The sequence below is a fragment of the Lipophrys pholis genome (assembly GCF_963383615.2).
Source record: "Lipophrys pholis genome assembly, chromosome: 4".
Lineage (NCBI taxonomy): Eukaryota > Metazoa > Chordata > Actinopteri > Blenniiformes > Blenniidae > Lipophrys > Lipophrys pholis.
In genome coordinates, this window is record NC_137637.1 from 4,082,236 (window position 1) to 4,103,513 (window position 21,278).

The following is a 21,278-nucleotide window of genomic DNA, read 5'->3' on the forward strand; positions in this document are numbered from 1 at the left end:
ATTCGGTCTTGACTGTCCTAAATTTGTCCAAACTGTCCTAGAGCCCGGTCCTAACCCTGTTCTGACTCTGTCTTAATTCTGTCTTAACTCTGTGCTATCTCTGCCCTAAACATGTACAAAGCACAAAAACCAAAAAGAAAGCCAACAAAATCAACAAGTCTCAATCATCTGAGTCTGAATCACCAGAACTGGATTCATAATAAATCCCTTCAGCACAGAGGAAAACACTGTGTGTGCGCGTGCGTGCGTGCGTGCGTGCGTGCGTGCGTGCGTGCGTGCGTGCGTGCGTGCGTGCGTGCGTGCGCAATAAAATAATATAATTCTTAATTTTTTCATTTTCTCCCAGCATTTTTTCCAGCCAGATATTCACATAAAAAGCAGCTTATCAATCGATCAATCAACTTTATTTGTTAAGCACTTTTTTGTACACTTAGATCTTCGATCCAGTTCACTTCCAGTCCTTCACCAGCATTAAAACCATCAGTAAGTCGATCCCACACAGCAGTTTTTACAGTTTCTCAAGGCTTCACAAACACACAAGCGCTGAATTATGCAGATGTTCTCAGAGCCCAGTTACAGCTGGCAGCCTGTTAGGAATAATACAAGATTGATTTTGTAACTCTTTCTGGCTCCCTGCAGTATTTCTCCTGGCTTTTTGCCACTTGTAATTTAAACTTCTACAACATTAGTATATGTGCAGTGAATGCCTTGCTTTGTTCATGCCTGGGACACAACGGAGACCTCCGCAGGCTTTAAATGTATGTAATGAGTGTAATGAATGAAGATTTTCTATCGTGTGGCTCTTAGAAATGGACTCACATTTAAGTTCACATTTGACAAAGATTTGCAGAAGACAGAAGATAAATACAGTTATAGGTTGGACAGGGAATAGTTATATGAAGCACATAAAAAACCAGGTGATGCTTGAAACTACTACATCTTTAATGTGAAAGATAGGAATGCTTCCACGTTGAATGAAATCAGAGAAATAATCAGTACATTTAATCATATTAGCTACCATACTTACATCCAGAAAAAGGATGTATACAACTCTTTGTGATCTGACTATTGTTGTTTTGTGTTCATTTTGTTTCTGAAACACTTCAACCTTCTTTATGATCTGAATAATGAACAAACCCTCGAGCTATCAGCAGCAGTATGGCGTCCATGTGGAACTTACCAGAAGCTTCCTTCAGAACCACTGAGCTGAGGAACAGCAGGCTCAGCAAGAGCGCCATCATCTGGACCCCACAGGAACACACCGAGGACAGCAGGGAAAGAACCAAGTGTCACAGGAGGAGGGGGTGTCCAGTCTGCGCCTGTGCAGAAAAGAGTGTGAGGTTAATGTTATTCCAGTAACAGGGTGAAGTCAGGTTCTCCTGGGGATCCAGTCCAGTTCATGGTCCGGTGTTGCACTGCTTCATCTGTCCAACTCGTAAAAAACATACATAAAACAAATTGATATTTAATCAATTATTGAATGGTGTATTTATTTTGGCACATTTAGTAGTATGTATATATATATATATATATATGATTGAAATGTTTATTTCAATTGATTGATTGAAATGTTTATTTCGAATACGAAAACAATAAGAAAAAAAGTAAAGAAAATTAACAACAAAGTTTTCCTCTCAAATAATAAATAAATGAATAACAGTAATAAAATAAAATAAATCAAGAAAAACATCGTCAGAGAGTATTCGAAAAGGAGTGAGAAGAAGTAAAAACTTATTTACTCTCACCCCTTATCTATCTATCTATCTATCTATCTATCTATCTATCTATCTATCTATCTATCTATCTATCTATCTATCTATATCTATCTATATATATATATATATCTATCTATATATATATATATATATATATCACTTGTTTTGTGATCGTATTATTGATTGATTAAGATGATAACAGAGTAAAATAAGAGAAAGTACATTCTAATACAGATCTGTGATATAAACAAAATAATAAAAAATATTCGGTACAGTCTAAACTTTCTTTTAAAGTCCATGTTAAAACAAAAAAAAGCACAAACTGTCTTCACGTCAAGCCACTGCAGTGAAAACGTGCACGGCGGTGAGGAGAGGCTAAACTGCAGTCACTCGATCCTGTCTGACACAAAGGAGAAGACGTAGTGAGGTTTGGCTGGAAACGCCTGACAGACACTTTCATTCCACTCACGACTGCAAATCAATTGGTTTTGGTCTCATTCCTCATTTTGGAGTTCAGTAAATCAAAGTACGTTTTTCTTTTTCGCGTCAGTGCTGAGATGTTTTTCTCGGTCCTGCAGGAGGAAGGACACACAAAGAGAAGAGCTGCTAAGAGAGTGAGTTAGAAAACTCCACTTTTCTCCGTATTTGTCCCACTTTGTGCTTTTCATTAGAAAGTAAGACGACGCTCTCCTCCAGCCTCCTGATTTCATTTAATCATCGGAGCCAATCAGGAGCGTCCGTCTGTTTAAAGCAGTTGAAGCAGGGTCACTTCTTCACACACGGAGGATTTAATATTCTGCTGCAGTCGCTCGCTGCTCATGCCTCAGTTCATGTGCAATTTTACAGAGTCCTTCAGTGAAGCTTTCTGTTACTCTGGTGCATCCGGTTTGTTTTCACAGCAATGTCCTGTTTTAATCAGCTTTGAAGTCTGTGAACTCTGATGAAGTTAATGTGAAAGAAATACTGCAAAGTAAAGTAATCTTCGTAAAATTGTAAAAATATTGAGCAATGTGTCAAGGTACAAAATGTGAAACTAAAGTTTCTGACTGACAATGAACTTTGATTGTCTTTTTGGTTGAGTGTGATTCCCAGTGTGGCTGCAGCACCAATGAAACCAGGCTGGAACTGTTTGGGACTGCAGCCGTGTTGAAACAGTGGAGCACGTTGGTGTTTACTTGGTGACAGTCTGGTTGTTAACGTGGGCAGCTTTGGTAGATTCACGACAATATTTAGTTTTTCAAGGAACATAGTTGAAATAAAGAAAGAAAATAGCCTGAGCGTTGCAGATAGAAACAGTTTCCTCTTCAGCTGTGATGAATGTTACCGTTTCTGACTGAACTGGGCTCAGTGTGACTCGGACTTTCTTTTCAGACCAAATCAAACGATCCTGATGTTTGTTGAAGCAGCGTGAACTCGCACCTTCCTCTGCATCTCAAGTCACTTTTCACCTCGAGGACGAAGCTGCTGAAGGACAATGGATCAACTGAGGGTCCTCTCCCACAATGCACTGCTCTCACCTGCTGCTCCACAGAGCTGCGCAAGGCCACACACACCCACACACACACACACACACACACACACACACACACACACACACACACACACACACACACACACACACACAAACAATACACACACACGTACACACAAACAATACACAAACACATACACTTACAAAACCACAAACACAAACAATGCACACACACACACACACTAACACAAACACACACACACACTCACACAAACTATACACACACATAAACAACACACGCACACACACACACACACACACACACACACACACACACACACACACACACTCACACACACACACACACACACTATACACTTACACACAAACAATACACAAACACATACGCATACAAAACCACAAACACAAACAATGCACACACACACACACATGCATGCATGCACACACATACAGAATCTCACACACAAATGCATACAGAGATACACACACACACAAACTCCCCCTGCCTCCTGTGTATTGAGGGTTGTGTGTATCCAGTGTGTGTAGTGACAGTAGAGTAATGACTCGTCCCGTCATCACGCTGCCTGGTCGTCAGAGAGCAGTTTGTGGTTCTGCCTGTTTATTCTCTCATAATACAAATGCAGAAAGTAAGAATCAGCTCTGATTTATCTTCACGGGTGAGATGTGACTCCTGTGGGCGTCCCTCCGTCCCACTGAGCTGAGGCTTCATCACCGCAGCAGAGACACTCCGCCAGCCACAGTTTCACAGAGAAATGTGTAAAGAGTGTTTCAGAAACAGAGCCGTCATCCTGCGCAGCAGATCAGAAGAATAGTCAACTGAATCCCCGGACCAAGCTCTTCCCGTCACACGTCACCGTGTGGAGTCATACTGTGGAAAGCAGCAGAGAAACATTTGACCTCTGAACAACACCACAAGTAGAAACTTTGTCTGCTTCTCCGATAAGAGTCGAACTCGTCTGACCCGACGGTTTCTTTCCGTCTGCGTCAGAAAAACACCAAGTCTCAGCAAACAGACGAGTCCCGGATCCAGACGTACACAGATGCCGCATGGAGCGCTTTCAAAATGTGTGTTTCTACCGTGTTTCTACAGTGAGTGTTTTCACTGTGTGTTTTCACTGTGTGTTTCTACTGTGTGTGTTTTCACTGTGTGTTTTCACTGTGTGTTTCTACTGTGTGTGTTTTCACTGTGTGTTTTCACTGTGTGTTTCTACTGTGTGTGTTTTCACTGTTTCTACTGTGTGTGTTTTCACTGTGTGTGTTTTCACTGTGTTTCTACAGTGTGTTTCTACTGTGTGCATTGTGTGAAGTTGTATATGTATTGTTTTGCTATATTTCATGTTTCCAGCAGTTTGAGCATCTCAGAGCTCCAGGTGAAGCAGCAGGCTGTCAGTGAAAGTGAATAAATGAAACTCTGTGTTTCCTCTGAGACTTTTCTTTATTTGGATTTAATCCTAGTTATCTTACCAAGAGGAGACTGAAGTGAAAAGCAGCACAGAGAAGAGACTGATTTTACTGGATCGACTATTCAACCTTGATTTTAAATGTCACATTTTAACTCCACAACTTCCTCAGAGCCCTTCAGAATGATGGGCTGGTGGATGAAAGATAAACAACAACAAGGTCAAAATGTTTGTTTGAATATAATCCAGTGACAGGTTCAGAGACTCACCATGTGGCTGCACAGCCGCAGGTTTGGACAGCTAATAAAGCCACCACATCATGTTTGGTGTGCACTGAGGGTTGGCTGGTTCACGGTCCCACTCAAACCACCGTCATTACCAATCACACCAGGCAAGTGTCATAGGTGCAACTTAGATATAGTTGATTACATTTTTAGTTTTGGGAGACATTTTGAGAGGTTTTATCTGTTTTTTTTCCTTTGAATTTTCCCACTTTGGCCATTTTATGGCTTTTATTTAAATGTTATAGCTTTTATAGCTTTGGCTATTTAACTATCTATAGCTGCTGTGCAATTCTTAGTGGTGAGAGCAGTTTTAGCTATCGAGTTTTCAATATTCTTTTTTCTCCTTTTTCCTTTTCCCCCTTTCCTTTAATTTCTTTTCCCTTTAATTTTTTTCCTTTTCGTGAAAAAAAAAAAAATCAATCCACTATTTTAATCATTGCAGTTGAGCCGTTTTGACTGTATTTTCTTCTTATTCTTATTCTAATTGTTACTACTATTATTGAGTAATTTTAGCTATTTTATCATATTTACCTGTTTTACTTTATTTAGCAGTTTGTTGCCTAGATTAGTATTTTAGAAACATCTGTGTGGTATGTACATGAAAATGTAAACATCTTTATTCACAATGAATTTTCTGAAAATGTCAGGGAGCCACTCCAGGGAGCCTGAAGCCACATGTGTCTCCAGAGCGCAGGTTGCAGACCCCTGCTCTCAGCCAGTATGAGCTCTAAAGACCACGGCGGTCTACAAGGCTTTAGACAACAACAAGGATTTAGGGCAGAACTGTCAAGCGACTGTTATTATAGACTGAAAGAGGTAAGGACAAAGACATTGTGAATCACTGTCCTGATTCAGAGCTTCTATAAACTGGTGAAAGCAGTGGCGGTGTTTGCAGCCTCCATCACAATGATTTCTACAGTTCAGGATAAATGGAGCACACTTTTCTCGCCTTTCCAAGTACTCATGATTGCATTCAGAAGTTAAAAACAAAGCGATTGGAAGGAGAAAAGAGAGGCCGTTTTTCTGGGCTCCGCATTCATTGTGCTGATTGTTGGTTTCAAAATGCCACAAAAATTGTTCGCTGACATTTTTGTTGTTAGAAGTCAGCAAAAAAAAACATAAAAATGTTTTGAGCCTCAAGCACCTTTCGCAAATAAATGGTGCTGTAACTCCATCCTCCGTCTGCAGCCTTTTCTGCAAACCCAATGAAAACAGCAGCAGAGAAACTGTCAACGCTGAAGCCGTCGTCGGCCTGAATGTCTCTGCAATCTGCAAGACAAAAAGGTTTACGGGTCCTTAAAACCCTCACACACTCCAGATGAATGCCAGGCCTGTCCATCAGACTGTGTCTGTTTACTTTCATGTTGGGGGTTCAGTTTGAAAAAGACGAAAACATCTGTAAATAAACAACAAAGAAACGGACTAAAAATGGCCAGTAAGGATCAGAATGACTCTTCAATCAACAGACACTGTTGTGAGGTCAGAAGTGAAGCTCAGGAGGACAGAACACACCGGCAGAAGAGAGCTGCAAGCTTAAAGTCCACTTATATTCAAAGTATTTTGTCCCAAAAAACAAACAAACAAAAAACCAATGAGGAAAGTTTCCTTCCAACCAAATTAAAAACCACATGAAGGGAAAAACACACCAAAAAGAATCTTCTCTCTGTTCATGAGCTGGGCTCAGCTTTGTGGCCTCCACCGCCAGCCGCCTTCTCCTCCTTCACAACACTTCTTAGCTTCCATTGGACATCGTTTACCCCGGGACGCTGGGATCCGTCTGGTCGGAGACAATAACAGCTCATCAGCACAATCATCCGGCAAAGGCAACTTCTACTTGTCTTCTTTGGAGCTTTGAAGGCTTCAGGAAGTCTGAAAACACACTGCAGGGACAATGCTAAATGCTAAATGCTAACCTCAAGAGGGTGCACAGACAACTCGTCCATGTGGTTCCGGACATCTCGTCTACGACAAATTTTTTCAGCATTATTGATTTGAAGGATTTCAAAGTATATTTGACACATTTGGAAGGAAAGTATATTTGACACAAAAACACAAGATATATATTTCATTATGAAGCGATCTTTAGGTTTAGGGTGAGGGTTTGATCTGAGGTGTGACCAGGCCAGTGTGGAAGGACATATGGACATATAGTAGATATATAAAAAATATATAAAATATCATTTAGAATTAACAATATGTAAAAGTACATTGTACAGGACTTTTTTCTCCAATAAAGTCTGAAATCTCATCCATGGAGGAGTTGTCCACTGAGGTTGCTGTCCGTGGGCGAGTTTACTGGGGTTGCAGTTTTGTGGACGAGTTGTCCTACAATCCGTCCAGAGTACTGCAGGGAGCTGAGAGCTTCTAACTTCAGCAGACTTTAAAATCTGATAGAGCTGTTAAAGGTTCCGATTAAAAGCTTCATATAAAGTACAAATAATAAAATTCAGAGACAATGGTTTAAATACTTCATTCTAAATTTGGCTAAATTTCTGCAGTTTTTTTTTAATGTTTCCCTTTAATAGAATTGATGATTCTTCATATTTGCACGACGTTTCAAGTGAAAACGCGGCGTTTTTGTTGGAAAAAATGTTAAACGCTGCTGCACACTGAGGCAGCCATCGAGCACGAGGGGAGCTTAGTGACTTCATACGCACGCACGCACGCACATGCACGTGCACACGCACACGCACACACACACACACACACACACACACACACACACACACACACACACACACACACACACACACACACACACGCACACACACGCGGAGCGTGACTTCATCAGGACACAGAGACTCTTATTTGAGAGGCTCATCATTGGGAAACAATGGCACTTTGTAAGTGCCTGTTGTCACCTCTTGGCCTGTGAAACAGAGGACACACACACACACACACACACACACACACACACACACACACACACACACACACACACACACACACACACACACACACACACACACACACACACACACACACACCCAGCACCAGGTTGAGTAAAAGAAGGAGGATGACCACTAAAAATTGGTCTTCAGGTTACAACAGCACCAGCTTCTGTTATGGCTAAGCCATTAAAAACTGTGATGAAACATTTCGGAATTATAATTTAATAAATTCAACAGAAGCTCCAATTCTGGTGAATAAAGTAGGAGTAAATATAAAACCCATGAACTCTTCATTTTACATTGTGAACTTGTTTGGCGCTCCCGGTGAATACATCGCCACACATCACCTGTTAACTCATATTCAGATGCATTGAGGGAAATGACCTCTGCCTTTTTATTTCCATCTCCTTCCAGCCAGCTGGTTGTTCTCCATCAGCCATCGTCCGCCAGTGTGTTTCACAGAGAAAACGGCTGAATCACAATGCAGCCCCATCCAGCTCGTGTATCACGCTGGGACTGTAATCTTTATCTGTCAGCCCACTGATTCTACTCATCCTCTCCTGAGACCGAACCCAGACACTCTGAGAGCTTTTCTTGCTCTTATCCCAGGTCTGCACAGCCCAGCGAACCTGTGGGGACAGACTCCTGCTCATTTCTATGTGCACTCACACAGAAACGGCCATCGTAACCTGGCTTACAGGACACAGATGGACATTTTGCTGAACGTCTTTATTTCGAATCACCTGGTTCTCCACTCAACAGGAAAAACATGTGACTCATGTCTTTAAATCTGAGGATTTATTTTATTGTAACTTTAGGTTTTTCCAGACTCCAGCTCTGAAACATGAGGATCATGCTTTAGAAAGTCTGCCTGTTATTTGGGTGCCTCTTAACTTTGTATATTTCATGCATTTGTGTGTTTGTGGCGTGTTCATTATTCCAGATATAATAGTTTTAAAGTTTTTTCATGACTCCTACACAGGCTGAGATTTGGGCTGGTTTTCATTGAGGTGTGTGGGTTTTACTTTCTTTGGCCTGGAAACAGTCACATCTGGCAACCCCGGTGCTGACCGGCGTGTCATGCATAAATAGAGTGCTCAGCGTGACTTCACGTCATCTTCTGCGCTCTGGGGCCCAAAAGCACCCGGTCCGATCACGTTCACACGGCAGGTTGCTTTTGAAATGATCACGCAAAAAAATCAGATCCCAGCAACAAATCAGAATTGAGCATCAAGACCTGTGATGTGAACGTAGTGAGTGCAGTCATACGTAGGTGGTGACCTGCCTGCAGATCTCTCTACACACACTGAACACACGCTGATGAGTGAAATTAAAGCCAGCTGGAGGTGTGTGTGTGTGTGTGTGTGTGTGTGTGTGTGTGTGTGTGTGTGTGTGTGTGTGTGTGTGTGTGTGTGTGTGTGTGTGTGTGTGTGTGTGTGTGTGTGTGTGTGTGTGTGTGTGTGTGTCCACCATGTTTTCTGTGTTTCCACTCAGTGGCTGAGCTAAAGAGCTAAAGAAAACATCTTCGCCTCGCTGGTGAACGGTCGGAGGTGATGAAGTGATGGAGAAACTGACCCACAGAGTCTTTCATGTGTTCATCCTGCTCGAAAACGCAGAGTTTTTGCGTTTTATTTTCATGTTTATGCAGCAACATTTTGAAAACAATGTCCATTTACAGGGGACCGACAGAAGCGCTGAAAACTGTGTAGTTTTCATGTTGTGCCACTACTGGGTGCTGTTGCTTGTTTTTGGAAAGAAACCACACACATGCAGCAATTTTTTAAACCCATTAAGGTCAAGATTAGCAATTTACATCATCTGGTATTTTGGTTATTTTAGCAGTTTTAACATTTTTACCTGTTAAATATTTTCAGCTCTTTAGAAGTTTATAGCAATTTATCACTTTTGTCATAACCTTCTAGTGATCACCTTTTTCCCACATATAAAAACCTGAGTAGATTTTAGTGATATTTATAATATGAATACTGTTAAAGCCTTCTGGAGCAGCTGCAGGTTGCAGGTAGAACATGCAAACACCTGGCAGGAGAAGCCTCATCCATCCTCCTGCAGAGCTTCAGCTGGTCAAGAAACAAAATGAACTCGGAGATTTTTCCTCCTCAAGAGAAGACATTCAAAGCAACCAATGTAAAATACTAATTATTAGTATTTTGTCAGTGAGCCAGACATAAATGGGCTGCAGTGAGTTCATGCAGGCAGTAATCGGCTTGTGGAGGATGAAACCTCGTTGCAAAGAGAAAAGCATAAAAATGAACCCCTGACTTCTTTTTGTTTCTCAGTCGAGTCTAATTTGTGGTTTTGTGATCAGTCGGCTCACCAAAGACTCTGAAAACTGTTCGTTGTTCAGTTTGACAGACGGAGAGTCAACAGGTTAATAACAGTCTGAACCGTCGGTTCGACTGGTTGCACGGATATAAAAGAGCAGCAGCACAATGCTGAAGAGACACAATGTGCTTTGAAAAAAAAATAAAATCAATGAGAAGTGAGTTCTGTGAGCAGTTTATCAAAGAGACGAGCAGACTTAAAGACAAAGACACCCGAGCCGGACTACATCAGGATTCTGGGAAAGCATGGCGTGGTAAATACGATCTGTGGCTGTGACTCTAATAAGCATGAAAAAACAAAAAACAAAGATGCTTGGGTAATTTTATCACCTCGGGACTGATCCTTCTCTCCCGCTGTGCTCACATTACCTTTACTGTGCGGTAAACCGAGACGTGGCTGCAGCGTTTATGTGTGGATAGACAATGTGCTAAAAACCCTTTAATTTCAGCAAACTGACTAAAGTGCTAAATATACTGCAGAGCTGTGGGCCTGAGACAAACGAAGAGAAGACACAACCCCAGGCACATCAAGACTAAAATCTGAACCAACGCTCTTCAGTTATACTGGGTGAACTTCAGACAGACTGATGATACACTTTAACTCTGTTCCTGTTACATAACAAGTTATTGCATATGGCAGAGAACAAGTCGTCCCAAAAGGTAAATTACCATAAACCGATGCTGATACTGCCAAACACAGATCAAATATAATATTTGTTGACTAGGAGTCAAAAATCAGGAACCTCATTTATTATTAGCGCATAAAAAAGCTTCTAAATTCTGTCTTGGAGTATGCATAAGTACAAAAAAACCCTGTATTCATCAAACATGCGTACGTGGGTGGTACGCACCGCAGTAAGTCATCATGTTGATAAATCCACTTGTTCTTAGTCAAAATGCTCCTGATGTTTCAGGATCATTCACCTTCAGAAACACCTCCAACTAATCATATGAGGCAACATTATATATATATATTTTTTTTTTTTTTTTTCCTCACCTCATCAAGGTTAAGAGGATGAAAATGAGACATTTTTCTCAAATGAAATTCGAGGAACTCGTCCGCGAGGTTGAGGCCAACCAGAAAATATTGTTTGGTAAATTTAATGTTGAACCAAAGAAATTAGAAGAGCTGCTGAGATAAGGTAACCACCAGTTAATCCTGTTATATTAGAAAATGATGAAAAAAACAACAACCTTGTTTGATGTTGAACTCGGCGCCACTGCACAGGAGCTGGATGAGCACTGCGGTGGCTTCAGCTCTTCTTGTCTCTCGCGCCAATATTATACGTAAATCACCGCATTAATCCATTGATAGCCAATCAAACAAAATGAAAAATAAACACAACTGTATCTTGGCTGGGAATTGAACCCCAGCCTCTCGCGTGACAGCGACAATTCTACCGCTGGACGAACAAGCTCCATATATGACATGAATTCCTACATTGCAGAACCCACAAGCACAAAAACAACTGGAGAAGCCGCTCTGTGCTTCAACAAACACATTCAAAACTCATTCCCCAATTCTTCTAATGGTGAAAGATGATTTATTGCACTTAGCTGTCACAGCTGTCTTTCATAGCTTTTCACACCACATTTAAAACGTCTGCTTCTAACTGGAGGAAATTACTAATTGAGCATTTTTAATTGAAGGAAACAAGGGACATATGAGGTGTTTCAGCGTGTTGAGCTCCTGCTGTGACTCTAATTGCTTTCTATTTGTACTTTCACGATTCTACCACTAGATTACGTGCGTCAGCATGGTCAGAGTCCTGCTTATATTTATATACGTTCCGAAGAATAAGTACAAGTTGATAAATTCATGTTGGCGCACACAGATCTGTGCGTGAGCACTGATGATAAATGAGGCTCCTGGTGAGCAGTGAAATGTTCCTGAGCTGGTTTCTCTTCATGTGCAGGTGAGATGATGTGACCGAATGCCGCAGAGAAAATCTCCAGAGCTCATTTCATGCTGACTTTGAATCATGTTCACTAATAAAGAGGTCACAGTATCACTGATCTCTGGGTTCAGCTCTGAGTCTCACAGTCGTCTTATTTAGTGTCACCTCCACTCTAACAATCAAGAACAGCAGGATGTTTGGCTGAATGAGTATATCCATGAGAGAATATCCATGAGAGAATATCCATCAGAGGAATCCAGTCGAAACTCTGCAGATTGACGCTTTCCATGGTTTTAGTGAGCCGAGCTCACAGGGCCAACATCAATACTTGCTGCTCAGTACTATTCTGAGTCACACTTTAAAACACAAAATCAGTTATACCTGAAATTCTGTAAAGCTTTAATATATTTTTACATTTTTTTGTAAAGCTCTAATATATTTATTTTATTTAGTTGTAAAGCATTAATTTATTACAAATGTTCTCTTTTTAGCTTTAATGTATTTATTTAGCTCTTTGTAAAGCTCTAATATATTTATTTTATTTAGTTGTAAAGCATTAATTTATTACAAATGTTCTCTTTTTAGCTTTAATGTATTTATTTAGCTTTTTGTAAAGCTCTAATATATTTCTTGTATTTAGTTGTAAAGCTTTAATTAATTTCTTTATTTCCCTTCAAAGCTTGAATAGCTTTAACTGCTCAGTACTACTCTGAGTGACACTTCAAACCACACAATAACACGTATTTAGTAAACCAAAAAAATAAAAAATGAACAGAAATATGAGCTATATATGTTAGGAACACTGCTGCACCGCGTCCTGCCCCCAACAGGCAGATCATGTTTCCACCCTCATGGTGATTTTGTGTAAAGCCTCAGAAGACTTCTGATTTTTGACCTGCTGGGTTGCCGTAGTTTCGTTTCACTGGAGCAGCAGCAGCGTGAGCGACCTGCATCACCTGCACCTGCATGTTTGTTCCACAGAACAGATGTAAGTACACAATGTTCAAAGGAAAGTACCCGAGGTACACTTGCGATCTGATGAAAGGTTAAAGTTGGAAACTTTGCTTCCTCACTTGGAGAACGACGTGCAGAATACACAGAGTGCAGCTTGTCAGGTGGGATTCACTCCGTCTCTGCTCTAATTAAAGCTACTTCACCAGCAGACTGGAAAATACACATGAATTAAAAGTATCTTATGAGCCAAGATACTTCTCATGCACAGTGAACACACACTCACTTTACACACATGCACTGATAATCTTAGACGTTGAATATCAGACTTCATGTATGAATTTATTTGTTGACGCTTTTTAAGGGAAAATATTTTCTCTGCACTGAACCAATCTGACCGTCACCACACACACACACACACACACACACACATGTACACACACACACACACACACACACACACACACACACACACACACACACACACACACACACACACACACACACACACACACACACAGACACACTCACGGCGCAGGGCTCAGCAGCGACCAGTGACCCTCCAAACACAAGCTCGCTTCGCTTCTCTGACCTCAGCATGTGTGAAGGATTGCGCTCACAGGCTTTCACTTTATCATTCAATTTAAAACAGAAATACATATTAGGCTGCAAATCTTTTTTAAAAGTTTTGCATGTGATTTCCTCATATTCTTATTGTAATTTCGGGAGCAAGGTGAAGGCAGAGTCTGATTGTTACTGTCTTCATGGTTGTATTTTGTACACAGCTTTTGATTTTCTTGTTTTTCTTGAATTGGCTGCTATACCTTCACCAGGTCTCCCTCACAGGGAAGTTCTTCACCTGAACAGAAAATCACAAGAGAAATGGTGAGACAAACGATTTGATTTATAACACTAGAGGTTGAAGCTGAGAGGAAGAGAGATTAATATCCTGCATTCGGCACATTACTGCAGCTTAAACAACGAGCGCGTCAGGTCCTGGCATGTCGGTATCCTCCGAGGCTTTAGCAGAGCAGCTTCAGCTTCCTGAGCAGCGTCAGCGTGATGGATCTGTGCTGCTGTCCTCATATTAGCAGTCTGCAGTGAGATCGCCTGTTCTGTGCTTCAGCGAGTTTTAATTTGGATTCAGGCTGTTTGGGGGGTTTCCATGGAGAACACCTCCCAGACAGCTGGAGACCTCCGCCCGCTCCGCTCACGTCCAGCAGACCTGCAGGACCGACGAGCGTCGCCATTCTGCTGCAGAGCAGCTTTCTTTGTTCCTCCTCAGCAGGGATGGAAAACATAAGGCCCACGGGCCAAAACCGGCCCACACCAGGCTCCAGTCTGGCCAAACCACCGAGAAAAGATTTCTGAAGCGACCTGAGATCTTTGTAGGCAAACTAGCATTAGCCTCAAAGCCACACCAACGTTTGTAGAAACATCCATAAGGAAACAGTTTTCTGGACATTTCACTGTATTTTGCACCAGAAGGGTTCATTAGAATTGGCTTTGTGTTGAGATTGTAATAATCATTGGTAGTAATTGCTTGGTTTTGTGAAATTATCAACATTTCAGACACGTATACTCTGCGACACCACAAAGACAAACTTTAAAGTGTAAGTTTTGTCACGTTTCGCAGTGTATACTGCTGTGTTTGTTTTTGTGTGTGTGTGTGGGCGTGTGTGTGGGCGTGTGTGCGTAGGTGGAGCGGACGGCGTAGGAGGCTCACCTGAAAGAGATGATTGAGGCCACTATATAGGAACCGGGTTTCCAGGCTCTCATCGCCAGATCGTCTCGTTTACCCCCGCGGTACTTTGACTCGGCCCCTCGAGCCTTATTGTAAAGCCAATTGTTTATCGTATACTACGGTATTTTGAGTAATCTGTGTAACTCCCCTCCTGTGCAGTCCCGGTGTGCGCCGCGCTGTCCAGCTCGGGAGATCGCTGTCCGGTGACGTCAACCTCCGCCTTCACGCCACTCTCCGAGGATTGTCCGCCCGCTGGAGAGATCGCCTAAATAAACTCTTTTCTTAAACTCAGCTTCCTCGTCCTGTCGGCGCCTGAATCCTCCTTACACCTTACATGACAGAACGATCTGGCCAAGATGGATTCAGCCGACCCGGAAGTCCTCCAGCGCGCCATATCCTCCCACGGCAATCTCTTGTCCCAACATCAGACGTTCCTCCGGGAGATTGGGACAACATTAAATGAACTGACCGCCAAGATGTCACTCCTCACCAGCCGCCTGGACGGGCTCGCCGTCGGTCAGCAACATCCCGGTGACGCGGCTGCGGCTGTGGCTCCTCCCCCCGGGACAATACCGCCGACCGCCACCAGGGAGCCGCATATGCCCACCCCGGAACGTTATTCTGGGGAACTGGGAGGTTGTGGCCGTTTCCTCCTCCAGTGTGAACTAGTGTTCAAGCAGCAGCCGGCTACTTACTCCACCGATGACTCTCGTGTTGCTTATTTAATTGGATTATTGTCTGGTAAAGCGGCAAAATGGGTGACGGCATTGTGGGAACGGGCATCACCCATATGTAGATCAAGCACTCGGTTGATGGAGGAGATGAGGCAGGTCTTCGATCATCCTCTCCAGGGCAAGGAAGCAGCTCGACGTCTGATGTCTCTCTCCCAGCAATCACGGTCGGTTGCTGAATATGCTGTTGATTTTCGGATCTACGCAGCGGAGAGTGGCTGGAATGATCCATCGCTCCAAGGAGTGTTCCTTCAGGGGCTCTCCGACGAGGTTCATGATGAAGTGGCAGCCCGGGACGACACGACCAATTTTGAGGAACTCATCTCCTTGGCGGTCCGGATAGATAATCGACTCCGGTACCGTCGCAAGAACCAGAGGAGCCGTCAGCCCCCTCTTCGTCCTGGAACCCTGGTGGCCACCCCTGGTAACTCTATTCTCTCCCATCCAGCTCTTCCGGCCCCAGAGGGTCCCGGGGAACCGATGCAGCTCGGGAGAGCCCGCCTGTCCCCCGCAGAGAGGAAGCGCAGGTTCGATGCCCGTCTCTGTCTGTACTGTGGGGAGGTGGGACACCAACGAGCCACCTGTCCCCATCAGCCAAAAGCCTAGGCTCATCAGGATTGGAGGTGGTCCTGATGAGCCATAACCCCAGCCCTCAGCCTTCGGCTCCCTCACGCCTCCAACTCCAAGCCTCCCTTGTTGGTGACAAGGGCAGTTTCCCCCTGCAGGCCTTGGTAGATTCTGGGGCGGATGACAATTTTTTGGATCGGGAGTTTGCGGTCAAGGCTGGCCTCACCTTGGAGCCTCTTTCAAACCCCTGGACCGTGAGTGCCCTGGACGGCAGGAGGTTGGCTAACCTCACTCATCGCACCGTCCCTCTCCGTCTTCTGGTCTCTGGGAACCACAGTGAGGAGATTAGGTTCCTGGTCCTGTCATCGCCCCACGTTCCGTTGATCCTGGGTCTCCCCTGGCTGAAGAGACATAACCCCCACATTAACTGGAACCTGAACACCATTTCTAGTTGGGGTACTTTTTGCCATACCCACTGCCTCCAATCAGCTCCAGGGCGCCCCCTGACACCCCCCTCCACAGACCAGGAGGAGATCGACCTGGGTTCCGTCCCTCCTGAATATCACCATCTGAGAGAGGTGTTCAGTAAACAGCAGGCTACCTCCCTTCCCCCCCACCGACCATATGACTGTGCCATTGAGCTTCTTCCAGGGGCGCCTCTTCCCTCTAGCCGTTTGTATAATGTGTCCCGTCCAGAGAGAGAAGCCATGGAGAAGTACATTCACGAGTCCCTCGCCGCGGGTCTGATCCGCCCCTCATCTTCACCCTTGGGAGCCGGGTTCTTTTTTGTGGCTAAAAAGGACGGTACATTACGGCCATGCATTGACTTCCGAGGTCTCAACAACATCACGGTGAAGAACAAGTACCCCCTGCCGCTCATGGACTCCGCCTTTCAGCCGCTCCATGGCGCCACAGTGTTCTCCAAGCTGGACCTCCGGAACGCTTATCACCTCATTCGGGTCCGTGAAGGTGATGAGTGGAAGACGGCGTTTAAGACTCCCCTCGGACACTTCGAGTACTTAGTGATGCCGTTTGGACTCACAAACGCACCCGCAGTGTTCCAGCATTTAGTCAACGACGTGTTGAGGGACATGCTGAACAGGTTCATTTTTGTTTATCTGGATGACATCTTGATCTTCTCTCACAACCAGGAGGAGCATGTTCTACACGTTCAAGCAGTTCTACAGCGGCTTCTGGAGAACCGGCTGTTCGTGAAAGCAGAGAAGTGTGTCTTCCATGCGACCTCTGTGAGTTTCTTGGGTTACATCATTGAACGGGGACAGGTGAAGGCGGACCCGGACAAGGTCCAAGCGGTGGTGGACTGGCCCAGACCGATGACCCGTAAGCAGTTGCAGCGGTTCCTGGGGTTCGCTAACTTTTACCGGAGGTTCATCAGAGACTACAGCAAGGTCGCAACCCCCCTCACTCGACTCACATCCACCTCAACCTCTTTTCTGTGGACACCGGCGGCCGAACAGGCGTTCAGCACGCTTAAGCAACTGTTTACCCAGGCTCCGGTGCTGTGCCATCCCGACCCCCTAAGACAGTTTATTGTGGAGGTCGACGCCTCGGACTCTGGCGTGGGAGCAATATTATCCCAGCGTGCCGAGGATTCTAGAGTGCACCCCTGCGCCTTCTTTTCAAGACGCCTCACTCCTGCTGAACAAAATTATGACGTTGGTAACCGAGAGTTGTTGGCGGTGGTGCTGGCGTTGGAGGAGTGGAGGCACTGGTTGGAGGGTGCTTCCCAACCTTTCGTGGTCTGGACGGACCATAAGAATCTCTCTTACCTTCAGACCGCGAAAAGGCTAAACTCTCGGCAGGCGCGCTGGGCGTTGTTTCTGGGACGGTTTAACTTTACTCTCACTTACAGGCCAGGGTCCAGAAACACAAAGCCTGACGCCTTGTCCCGGCAGACCACCGTCGAGAAGACTGAAGTGGAGCCAGAGAACATCCTCCCCTCCACCTGCATGGTCGCGTCCTCTTCCTGGGACATCGAGAGTCAGGTCAGACGTGCTCAACTCACCCAGCCCGACCCGGGTAACGGTCCGACTAACTCTCTCTTTGTCCCTGAGCCTATGAGGTCCAAGGTTCTTCAGTGGGGGCACTCTTCCCGGTTAACCTGCCATCCCGGTTTCCAACGAACACTTTCCTTCCTGAGACAACGTTTCTGGTGGCCCTCCATGTCTCAGGACACCCGAACCTTTGTGGCTGCCTGTGCCGTCTGTGCCCGAAGCAAGGCATCTCACCAACCTCCTGCGGGGCTGCTCCGCCCATTACCCATCCCTAGTCGACCCTGGTCCCATATTGCCGTGGACTTTGTTACTGGTCTCCCCCCGTCCGACGGGAACACGGTAATAATGACTATTGTTGACCGCTTCTCCAAGTCTGTGCACTTTGTCCCTCTCCCGAAATTGCCCTCAGCGATGGAGACAGCGGATCGGATGGTCAGGGATGTGTACCGACTGCACGGGATCCCCCTCGATGTGGTGTCTGACCGTGGCCCGCAGTTCACGTCTCAGGTATGGAAGGCTTTCTGTAAGGCTCTTGGAACATCTCCCAGCCTCTCCTCAGGGTACCACCCTCAAACCAATGGTCAGACGGAGAGGACCAACCAGGACCTGGAGACTGCACTACGGTGCATGACGGCTCGACTTCCATCGTCCTGGAGCTCCCAGTTGCCTTGGGTGGAGTACGCCCACAATTCCCTCACCTGCTCAGCCACTGGTATGTCCCCGTTTATGGTGGCCCTGGGTTACCAACCCCCCCTGTTCCCCACCCAGGAGGAGGATGTTGCTGTGCCCTCAGTGCAGGCCCACCTTAGACGCTGCCGACGGGTTTGGAGGGAGGCTAGGGCCGCCCTGGTCCGCTCATCGGCCCGAAACAAAAGACTGGCTGACCGTCGGAGGGCTCCTGCCCCCTCATATCGCCCTGGACAGAAGGTATGGCTCTCCTCCCGTGACCTCCCACTCCAGGTGGAGTCTCGCAAGCTGGCGCCTCGATTCATCGGGCCGTTTGAGATTGAGGAGATCATCAATCCGGCGGTGGTGAGGCTGAAGTTGCCAGCATCCCTAAAGATTCATCCCTCATTCCACGTCTCCCTGGTGAAACCGGTTCACTCTAGCCCTCTTAGCCCCACCACAGAGCCCCCGCCACCCCCCCTGCTCATCGATAACCATCCTGCCTTCACAGTTAACAAGATCTTGGACGTTCGTCGCCGGGGTCGGGGATTCCAGTTCCTGGTGGATTGGGAGGGTTATGGGCCTGAAGAGCGGTCGTGGGTGCCGAGGGGCCACATTCTGGATAGGAGTCTGTTGGTCGACTTCTACCGGGAGCATCCGGAGAAGCCTGGTAGGACGCCAGGAGGCGTCCGTTGAGGGGGGGGTCATGTCACGTTTCGCAGTGTATACTGCTGTGTTTGTTTTTGTGTGTGTGTGTGGGCGTGTGTGTGGGCGTGTGTGCGTAGGTGGAGCGGACGGCGTAGGAGGCTCACCTGAAAGAGATGATTGAGGCCACTATATAGGAACCGGGTTTCCAGGCTCTCATCGCCAGATCGTCTCGTTTACCCCCGCGGTACTTTGACTCGGCCCCTCGAGCCTTATTGTAAAGCCAATTGTTTATCGTATACTACGGTATTTTGAGTAATCTGTGTAACTCCCCTCCTGTGCAGTCCCGGTGTGCGCCGCGCTGTCCAGCTCGGGAGATCGCTGTCCGGTGACGTCAACCTCCGCCTTCACGCCACTCTCCGAGGATTGTCCGCCCGCTGGAGAGATCGCCTAAATAAACTCTTTTCTTAAACTCAGCTTCCTCGTCCTGTCGGCGCCTGAATCCTCCTTACACCTTACATGACAAGTTTAAAGGTTATTATGGCTCTATTTTACCAGTCCAGCCCACTCAAAATGAAATATGACTGCATATGGCCCCTGAAATAAAGGTTTGACACCCCTGGTCTACAACAAGCAGGTTCAAACACTGTGAAGTTCTCTATTGTTTTGGAAAGAGTATCACAAGTTAATGTGAAATACTTTGGTGTGAGTATGAAAAAGAGAAAGAAAAGTCAATTAGCAATTATAAAGTCCATATATATGGTAATTAAGTGCATACATATTCATCCCTGGAAAAAGACTGATAGTGATTAAAAATGTCACATACAGAGCAGAATAGAGAAAGTTTGTGTTTAATCTGAACCCCTTTGTCCAAAGCGGTGTGGGCTCAGTCTGAAGGTCTTCGCTCAAATCAGATCATCATTCAGACGGTTGTGACCCACAGACACACCCTCGTGTTGTGGTGAGGTTTCTCAGCGTCACGCTCAGGAAGCCTCATGAGGTAAAGGATGAAATAAATGAGACAAAATTCTGGAGGAAAACACGGAGAAGCATTTCTTTGAGTCTTTCTCTAAGTAACTGGCCTAAAGCTCCCGGAGGAAGTCAAGTAAAAGTGCTGCGGTGCCAAATGTTGCGGCCTGTGAGCCAGAAGCAGTCCAAAGACTTTTGTCACTTTAACTGGTGACGATTGTGTGTTTGTGAACCGGTCTGCCTCGCCTCAGCTCAGATACTGACCTGGTATCAGAGAACGGAGAGAGATTGATGGATGAGAAACTTCTTATGAACTGGTACTGATGATAAAGATGTTTGTTTTGGGGCTTAGATGAAAATCACAGCAATCTAATTCACAAAACAACGTGTGTGTTACTTTGAATCATTAAGATTAGCAGGAAAGATCCTTTTTAAACATCTAAGATGATTCACCTATAAAAGAATGATCCATTTTCCACTTTGCACACAATGACAGCAGCTTTAACCTTGAAGCCAAGAAGTGAATTTATCATTCTGAGCATGCAAACAGCAAACAGCCTGCTGAAACACACCCACTCTGTCTCTCACAAGAAGTAAAGGACAAAACACAGGACTTCTCCTGTTGGGTTGCATACAAAACAACATCCAGTCAAAGGCAAGTCATGAGTCGAAAATAAGACTTAAAACAGACATTTTTGGGCTCTTCACTAACCTGAGCGTTATCACGCGTTTAAAACATGTCCGGGGTGAACGCTGGCCTCCTCCTGCAGACCTTCACTGTCGTGACTCAGAACAGAGAAGTTTCTGGAAGCTCCTAGTTAATCTGCAGATCCCCACGAGGCTCGTTCCCCTCTGAGACGGGGGGCTTTGACCTCTGAGGCCTTCATCAGAGCACAAAGAGCTGTTGATCAGGCTGAATGAGGCCTGGAGTTCCAGCTCGGACCGGA

The 21,278-nt window shown here is 45.2% G+C and overlaps 1 protein-coding gene across 1 annotated transcript in view; it reads right to left on the bottom strand.

Moving 5' to 3' along the window:
- cntn2 (contactin 2) overlaps positions 1-14,244 on the bottom strand; it is a gene marked incomplete at its 5' end in the record, with an annotated part of 43,137 nt that extends 28,893 nt beyond the window's left edge. The window contains 3 exons of the mRNA XM_080462306.1: positions 1,181-1,241; positions 13,819-13,853; positions 14,190-14,244. Coding sequence (XP_080318432.1) covers positions 1,181-1,241; positions 13,819-13,853; positions 14,190-14,244 — 151 coding nt within the window. The remainder of the gene's footprint in view (positions 1-1,180; positions 1,242-13,818; positions 13,854-14,189) is intronic.
- Positions 14,245-21,278: the final 7,034 nt, after the last annotated feature.